Below are 9046 nucleotides of genomic sequence, written 5' to 3'. Positions count from 1 at the left end.
TAATGTGGCACTACATCAAAAGCTTTCTTACAATAAAGAAAAACGGCATCCAGTTGTACAGTTTCATCTAAACATAAAGCAATATCATGTACGAACTCGGTTAACTGCATTATACAAGAAAGCTCGGAGAGAAAACCGTGTTGTGATGGACGAAAAAAAAAATGACATTTTGAAGATGTTTTATAAGCACGAATAGATGATATGCTCAAGTATTTCACAACACAATGAGGTTATCTATATCAGTGTGTAATTACGTAACTGTACTCGATCACCATCTTTATGTACGGGCGCAATAATGGCCATTTTCCAAGCTCAAGGGAGCTATCTTTGCCAGAATGATAGGCGATTGAGTACAACCAAAAAAGCAGCAATACGATAGGCGCAGCGTTTCAAAATATCGTTCACTATGCCAGCGGGGCCATGAGCAGAGTGCGGGTTCAGTTTATGCAAAATATTCCAGAAACCCTCTTCTGTTATATGAATTTCGAACATTTCCAGTAGTGGCACTAGTGCCGTATTTTCAGTATAGCCGATTTGCGTTGACGACGCACATATTGGCTGAGAATAAAACTTATTGAAAGTACGCGTTAGAACATTCGACTTTGCCCATGTCATATTTTAAAACCTCGTCGTTGTTTTCTATGATTGGGATGCCGGTAGAATTCTTTTTAAGATTTTTAACAAAGCACCATACTTCTTTGAAATATATTATGGGGTTTTACGTGCCAAAACCACGATTTGATTATGCGACACGCCGTTGTGGGAGATTCAGGATTAATCTTGACCACATCGGTTTCTTTAACATGCACTTAAATATAGGTACACGGCTGTTCTTGAATTTCGCCCCCATCGAAATGCGGCCACCGTGGCCAGGATTTGATCCCGCGACCTGGTGCTTAGCAGCGAAACGACAAAGCTACTAAGCAACCACAGCAGATCGCCATACTTCTTTGGGGTTGGATATCATTTTATCTGCCAACGAAGACAAATATTCATCTTTTGCCTGTTTTAGTTGCTCTGTAGGTTCAAGGCCTAGGAGTTTCAGCTTTACAAATAAATCCGCAGTTTTCTTTTGAATATAATGCTTTATAGACCCTAGTATTTCTTTTGAGAGAGACACGCAGGTTGCTACTTATCTAAGGCTTTTTCCCACCGGTGGTTGCTTAGTGGCTATAGTGTTGGGCTGCTAAGCACGATGTCGCGGGATCGAATCCCGGCCACGGCGGCTGCATTTTAATGGCGCCGAAAATGCCCATGTACTTAGATTTAGGTGCACGTTAAAGAACCGCAGGTGGCCCAAATTATTTCGGAGCCCTCCCCCCCCTCCCCCAACTACGGCGTGTCTAATAATCAAGTCGTGGTTCTCGCACGTAAAACCCCATAATTGTTATCCAAGCCCTATCACTGTGGGAACTCAATGTCAGAATTTTTATTGGAATAAACTTCTTCCTTACGGACATTAACTTTTATTTAAACAGTAACCACAATGTTTTGATCTCCAAGTCACGACTGTGTTTTATAAACGAACCCAGACGCGCATCTAGATCGCCGTTTATGGCATCAAAGTTGCCCTTGTCATACAGGTATACATTTCTTGGGCGCGACATACTGAGCTCAATTTTTTGCATATCACAGTAGCTGCCACTATTTTGTGGTCACTGATACCGGGTGTCGAGATGACTGATTCAATTAGGTTCCTAACGTTTACCAAACACTAAATCCAGAACATTTCTACTTGTAAAGCCAATATACGTACAAAAATTAACGAACTGATAGAGGTCGTAAGTCTGAGTGATTGTTCTCAGGTACACTTATCTCAAGCCAAGCAACGTCAGCCCCATATTAAGCTCTTCTACAAGTAAAACGGCTTCTGAAGAAAGGGCTGAAAGCGACCGAGACAAATTGAGCAATGGCATAACATTTGTATTTCCGGGTGGCCTGTAAAACCACCAGACAAGGAAGTTGTCTCCTTGTGAAAAGTGAAGGCAGCATCAGGGCCGCTATTTTGTAGCGATGCCTTATGCCTTATTCTATGCTATTCTTATCATCAACCACACACGGCCGCCTGATCCCGTTGATAATGTTGCACACCGTCGCTCTGACCACTGGCCAAGCACGAAAAGCCTGAAAAAGCATAGAATCGGAAAAGGCATCGCTACAAAATACCAGCCCAAATTCACGTAAGTAAATCGATTCCAGAGCTGCAGTGGTGTTCTTTGGCCATACTTGGCCCTTGCCCCACAAAACACCACACATCTTCATCATCCAGAGCTGCAATGTGGCACCATCGTCTTGCACTGGCTGCACGCTAATGCCCAAAGTTGAATGTCCAAAAGTGCGGCGTCCAGGGACGGAAACAACACCCAAAACATTATGTGACTGAAGGAGCAGTGACGTAGCCAGGCGGTGGCACACTGGGTACAGGACACGTGCCCGTGCCCACCAACCTCGAAATTTCTTTGTCACCATGCGGACTGCCCATCTCCCCTCCTACTCCACGCACCATCTCCGGTCAGGTACGCCGCCCCCCCCCCCCCCCCAAAAAAAAAAAAAGAAATGAAAAAAATTCTAGCTATGCCACTGCTGAAGGGTGTCGTTTACGCGTTTCGAGTGACATAGCTTGCAGCTACAAGAAGACAGCTGCTGTGAAAACACGTGCAATGTGGCGTCGACACAGTTATTTTTTTTCTTTTCTTGCCGGCACTGAATTCATTGGGTTCACCAGTCCAGACTCATTTCCATAACCTCGCGCCACTTGGGGCTGCTTTCGCTGTAGAACTGCGAGAACCATTTGCGGAAGGACACAATCATTCGGTCTTCCTTGACCAGGGCAGGCTGCTTGAGGTAGGTCTTGTGATTCCAAACGGCTATATCCCTCTCCACCTGAAAAAAGCGGTATAGAACAGTCGCAGGAATGTCTTTCTTATTGTTTTGTGAGCGCGGAAAAGGTGCGTTGCACAGCGACAGCGTCACGCTTTTTTCATTGAGGACAAGGTGTTCTCGGGAGACTTGAGACAGATTTGGGATTCGTGGAATGTGGGTATCTGGCCGCCTTCGTTACACCAAATTAAACGATGCGAGGCCTTCTAGTGCACATAGGACAACGATAAAAGGCGTCAAAATGAAACTCTTAACGAAGGAGACGCACCAAGTTATCGTAGACCTATGTACCGAGCAGTAATAATGTGTAACTAGCCCAAAAAGACCGAAATAAAGCATGGATGTGCTCGTTTAAACTTTTCCTGCCTAAAACTGGAATCGGGAGTGCGGCTTTACTGAACGGAAAATATGGGCTCATCCCGGAGATGGATGCATTCTAAAAATGTGGGCCGATCCCCAATGTAGTGCAGTTTTAACAGCAAACCACATGGTACACTAATACTCCCAAGAAGACCTTATCTTTCTTTGATGCCAGCCAGTGCCAACAAATCACGCCTCGCAACATTCTGACGAGTTTGGAAAGGAACACGCGTGTACACATTAGCCCGTGCGGCACGAGTTACGGCGTATTGTCACGGTCGCCCAAACTGTTGCTTCCGTACACATATCCACTTTTGCCCAGCGTAAGCAAAAACTTTCCCTACTTATATCTTCGGCCACTCTTTTCTTTGTCAGCTTAAATACTATTGAAGTTATTCAGGTACAGCTGAAGCGCTCCATTAACATGTGTGTACATACGAGTATATATTCCACCTATTGCGGCCAACGAAGACAGGGAAATTGGGGTCGTAGGCTTTTATACAACTTTTCTGGCTGAATAAAGTTAAAATCATTCTCGTATGCTTACTTCAGGAGAGCATATTCGTGTAGAACTCGTACGAGCACGCAGCTCCTTTTAAAGAAAGGGAAAGACCACAAAATCAAGTTTTGTGATAATCTGATGTTCTAGAACAAAAAACAAAAAGTGCTGTACATGCACCGTAGCGAAGAGAAGATCCTTTGTTGAAACGTTGCCTTCGGTATGAGGCTTCTATGCTTTACCCACCATTCATTCACATACGGGGTGAGCATTTTTAAGCTTTCCTGAATTTTTACATATCGCCTCTGGCAGATATCATTATTCTTGTTCTTGACCTATATTACTCGAAGAGGCGGACGTTACTAGAAGGAGAAATCGAAACATACATTGAACTTATTACAATAATTAACTAACTTCTTCATTAGTTAGTTCAGGTCACGTATTGAAATTTACGCATTGTAGCCGGTCAATTTGCAAGATGTATCCACTTGAACTGGACCTGCAGGATGACACCAGTTTCGAGAAATTACATCACAAAGTGTCGTACGAAATACATGGGCGCTCCATATCATGAGAAGCCAAGAAACAAAGACACCAAGGAAAACACAGGGGAAATTACTTGTACTTACTAATTGAATTAAAGAAATGATAAATAAGGGCAATGAAAGTGGATGAGAAAACAACTTGCCGTACGTAGGGTACGATCCCAAATCTTCGCATTACGCGTGCCATGCTCTAACCAACTGAGCTACCGCGGCGCGGTTTCCCCATCCACTTTCTTGGGTATTTATGGGTTCTACTAGAAGTAACCTTGAGAGTGTTAGCCAGCGCCACCACCCTTATGAAAATGGGTTTGGAGTTCCTTTAGAACTCCTAATAAGTTCCTATTGAGTCAAAAGGTACTCTGTAGGAACTCGCGATCTATAGAGTCTTCTAGAATCTCTATAAGAAGTATAAAGAAACCTGTCTATAGAAACAAGTCATTTCACACACAATAGATGTGCAATAAAGGTTGTATTGACGTCATATGTACTAAATTCTATAAAGAAATTTTTATAGAATGTAAATTTTATAGAATGTATTTAAAACTTCTAACGCGACCTGTCTATAGAATGACCCTCCATTCGCCCTCTATAGACGTTCTATAGAGGGTGTATTGATATCATATGTACTAAATTCTATAAAATAATGTCCATAGAGCGTTTTTAACACTTCTAATGTGGCTTGTCTATAGACTGACTTACCACTGACACTCTATAAGCGGTCTATAGAGGGTTTATTGTCATCGTACGTGCAACATTTTATAGAACAATGTTTATAGAACGTTTTTAGTACTTCTAATGCGGCCTGTCTATAGACTGGCTCTCCATTCCCATTCTAAAGATGTGCCATCATATGACATCCTATGTACTGACTTCTATAGAGGAACGTTTATAGGACATATAAAGAAGCCTAAGTGCGGCCTGTCTAATAAATGGCTCTATATTTGCACTCTATAAGCATTCAATAGAAGGTGTGCACTCATGGAAAATTTTGTACACGGAACAAATGATATGAAGAAGTGATGTACATTACTTTAGAGCGAATTGGACTATTGCATTTGCCCTTAACGTGGTGCGAGGCGTATACCGTACTAAGAGCGTACTGATATATTGACACATCATGATAAGATTTACGCACTCTAGCACGTTTAGATATTTTCCTTTTTAATTCTATGTACAGAGCTGCATCACTAAGTTCTTGTGAAATTACCACTCACGCACTTTTCGAGAAACAAAAGGTCTGATTATTTCAACCCCATTTCAGAGGTTTTTACTTTCAAGCAAGAGCGCCTTTAGAAAGACACTCATTGACGAAGGCAAACAAGACACTAATCGAAATTAGAAAAACTAAATTAATGTCATGAAAGCGCGTATTGTGCTTTCTATCGCATATACAGGTAAATCACAAAGATGACCAAGAAACACTAAGCAAAACTGCGCGTAAGCAGTCACGTCACTTCTATTTGCTGAAATGCAGTGGCTGCAGCACTTGGGGTGGAAACACATTAAACGACACCGCACATTTCTGGACCACACCACTTAAATGTGACAAATGTGACAAGTTTTTTTTTTTCGAGGAATCTGGGTGGGGCGCACAATGCACGCAGAAGGCATGGACGACATGAGCGCGATCCGCGCGTGATAAACACACCACCACAAAAGCAAGATACGGACCACATAAGCGTAACGTGCGCCTCATGAGCAAAATTAAATGCCATCATATATTTGTTGCTATGCGACGGACACACTTACAAGGCGCACGGAAACATCATACACTGCACACGTGTACCTCCGAGATCGCGTCAACAATTTCTTGTTAAATATAAACAAGAGTAGGAAGTTACTTCTAAGAGAAACGAAGCGACGCCGCAGGTAGTGCAAGTTCCGGCTGAGCATAACGTCATTTTGGGCTTTAAGGCCAGTGACCGAAGTTGAAATTGTTCAAATCACACCCCAGCGATAGCTTGCTCAGGCGAGCTTGTTCAGATCTTGAAGACCATGCTTTTGCTGACTGCGTGCGGCATAAGCGATTCAAAAGCAAGAATACGTCATGTCATTTATTTCTGCGCTAAACTATAGCGAACAATATAAACATGTCAATACTTCTTTTTGTCTCGCAACATATGCATCTAGATGGGCCCAAAATGGCACAAAACCTGCTGTAGCGGCTGTTATTGCAGGCATCACGGAGGCCACAACGGCCGCACAAGTATACAGACGGCGCTCTCGGCGCCGGTCCATTACATCGGTCCATTGCATCGGTAATTTACAGGCTAGCAATGCAGGCAATCAAATTAAAACTGCAAGCATGGGCAGATAATAATGACATTTTGTGAGAACTTCAGCATGGTTTCAGAATAAGTAGGCGTTTAGATGATAACTTATTTGTTCTTACTTATTGTATTAAAATATCAAAAGTAGAAAGCAGACCGTTATATGTGGCTTTTTAGACATTACAGGAGCCTATGACAACGTAGACCGTAACATTTTGTGGAATATTCTGGAAGGGAAAGTTTAGGTGACGATTGTCTACAGCTTTTGAGAGAGATTTACCTAGAAAATACTGTTTGCGTTGAATGGGAAGGGATGAGGAGCGAGGAGAAAGTTGATATCAACAAGGGACTGAGGCAGGGGTGCCCTTTATCCCCACTGCTGTTTATGATGTACATGGTGTGGATGGACAGGGCGCTAAAAGGAAGTAATATCGGCTTTAATCTCTCATACAAACAGGCGGGTACAGTAGGAGAGCAGCAGCCCCAGGTTTATTTTATGCGGATGACATTGTGTTGCTAGCTAACAAGCAAATTGATTTGCAACGTCTGGCTAACATCTCTGGACAGGAAGGCAACATGTCAGGTTTGAAATTTAATGTTAGAAAATCAGGTGTTATGGTATTCAATGAAAACAGTGAACAGACAGTGGCAATACAGGGCCAGGAAATGCCTCGGGTAACAGTATATAAATACCTTGGTATATGGATAAACGAAGGCAATAGATATTTGGAAACACAGGAAAAAACAATAACAGTGAAGGGGAAGAGAAATGGCAGCCATAATGAAGCACAAAGTGCTATGGGGATACAATAAGTACGAGGTGCTCCGAGCAGGGGCGTAGCCAGGGGGGGGGGGGGGGGGGGGGGGGCTTATGGGGCTTCAGCCCCCCACGAAATTTTTTCGTGCTGTCATGCGCCGCTGAACAAAACAACTCCCGGCGCCGGAAATCATGCTCGATTTTGTCTAGAATGTACTTAATTCACGCTGAAAGACATTTTAGCGCGAACATTGCGAAATCGGGCTGGATTTCACGGCAACGCCCATGCATCGGGAGTCGCATATCGTAACGCAAGGAGCCCCACCGAGCACAAAATTTCAAGGGCGTTTTGATGGCGAGCGGGCTCGTCTCGGCATCTCGCGGAGGCCGCGGAATCTACGGAGTGCTTGGATTTCAATTCTGAAACTTTGTGGGCATAAAGTTCTCATAACATTTTGATGCGAAAGGACCACTGACATTTCCAAAGTAGTGCTTTAGGTTTTCAATTCCGGAACTTTGTGGGTTTAATGCTGTTGTAAACATTTGACGCCAAAGGTGCATCGACTTTTCTAAAGTCGTACATTGGGCCATACAATGAGATAAGCCAAATCAACATACTATCAGACAAGTTGACAAAGCACGCAGCGAGGTCCGATGAGACAAAGCGTTTTGGTGGTTCACTTGTGCCGTCAGGTCACAGAAAAGAATATGAACATTTTTTTTTTCTCCTGCGCCAAAGCATCCATGTCAAGACACTAAAGCCACCATTGTAACTAAGTTCTTATTTATTTTTCTACCTAGACTTTATTCGCGAGGATACATTGAGCCTCTTTCTCATTCTTTTCTCTTTTTTTGTTCTCGCAACCCGCGGGCTGCCGATCCAGCCAGAGCGCATGCGTTTTTCTCGTGCTGCATCGACAACCGCGCGGCGCACTTGGATGCGCGTTCGTTTTCCTCTGGCCGACTGCATTTTCGCCTGGCAGAGTTTTGGACGCTTTCTTGCTAGCAGACAAAAAAAAAAAATTAACAATGCCTAGTCGCTCGCCGCCAGCACTGCGGGTACTCGACAGATTGCAACACGTTCGCTTGAGCGCAACCTTTCCGGAAAGTTTTGTGTCGCCGGTGTAGCATACCGAGCAGTATGCGCATGGTTTTCTGTGGACCAAGCGTCACACGTTTTCTTCGATATTCCTTCGGTAGCCACATTAGGTGCCCAAAGTAGGCATTCGATTGTAGCCAACATGCTTTCAGTTGCGTTATTCTATTTCGCCGCCCCCCGCCCCACAGAAGGAAAAAAGAAGACATTGTTGCGGCGCAGCGAATTGTCGCATGGTGAAAGTTCGATTTTGTTACTTCTTTTGCGGAAAGTTATGGGCCACGGGACGCTTCAGTTGCCGGATACTATTATATTATTGCAATAGCAGCTATATGAAGAGTCCAGGCGCATTCCTGCCGTTGCCCTCATGTTCCGTATAAATAAAGGCCAAGGGCGATAACATCGTGACCGCGCGCCGCATGCTCTATGTGCGAGTGAAAGCATGGGGGGGAAGGGGGAGGGGGCGAGCCGACGATGGTGGCTCAGTCTTGTGTGTGCAAGGGAGAAAAGCGGGGGGGAAGCGCGCCGCCTTCCGCCGCACGCGATACATCTTGGGAGTGTAGGGAGGGGGGTGCTGCTGTAATCGGTCAATCTGTGGTTGCGCAACCTGTTTATTTGCCTTGTTTGACGCATTATGTA

At 44.1% G+C, this 9046-nt stretch overlaps 1 protein-coding gene across 1 annotated transcript in view; it reads right to left on the bottom strand.

The window, feature by feature from the left end:
• Positions 1 to 1355: 1355 nt before the first annotated feature.
• Positions 1356 to 9046, bottom strand: part of LOC126547205 (cholesterol 7-desaturase nvd-like) — a 59200-nt gene continuing 51509 nt past the window's right edge. Inside the window, exon 8 of the mRNA XM_072288059.1 lies at positions 1356 to 2883. Coding sequence (XP_072144160.1) covers positions 2719 to 2883 — 165 coding nt within the window. The 3' untranslated portion in view covers positions 1356 to 2718. The remainder of the gene's footprint in view (positions 2884 to 9046) is intronic.

The sequence above is a fragment of the Dermacentor andersoni genome, chromosome 1 (assembly GCF_023375885.2).
Source record: "Dermacentor andersoni chromosome 1, qqDerAnde1_hic_scaffold, whole genome shotgun sequence".
Classification (NCBI taxonomy): Eukaryota; Metazoa; Arthropoda; class Arachnida; order Ixodida; family Ixodidae; genus Dermacentor; species Dermacentor andersoni.
This window is presented reverse-complemented; position numbering and strand designations above follow the sequence as displayed.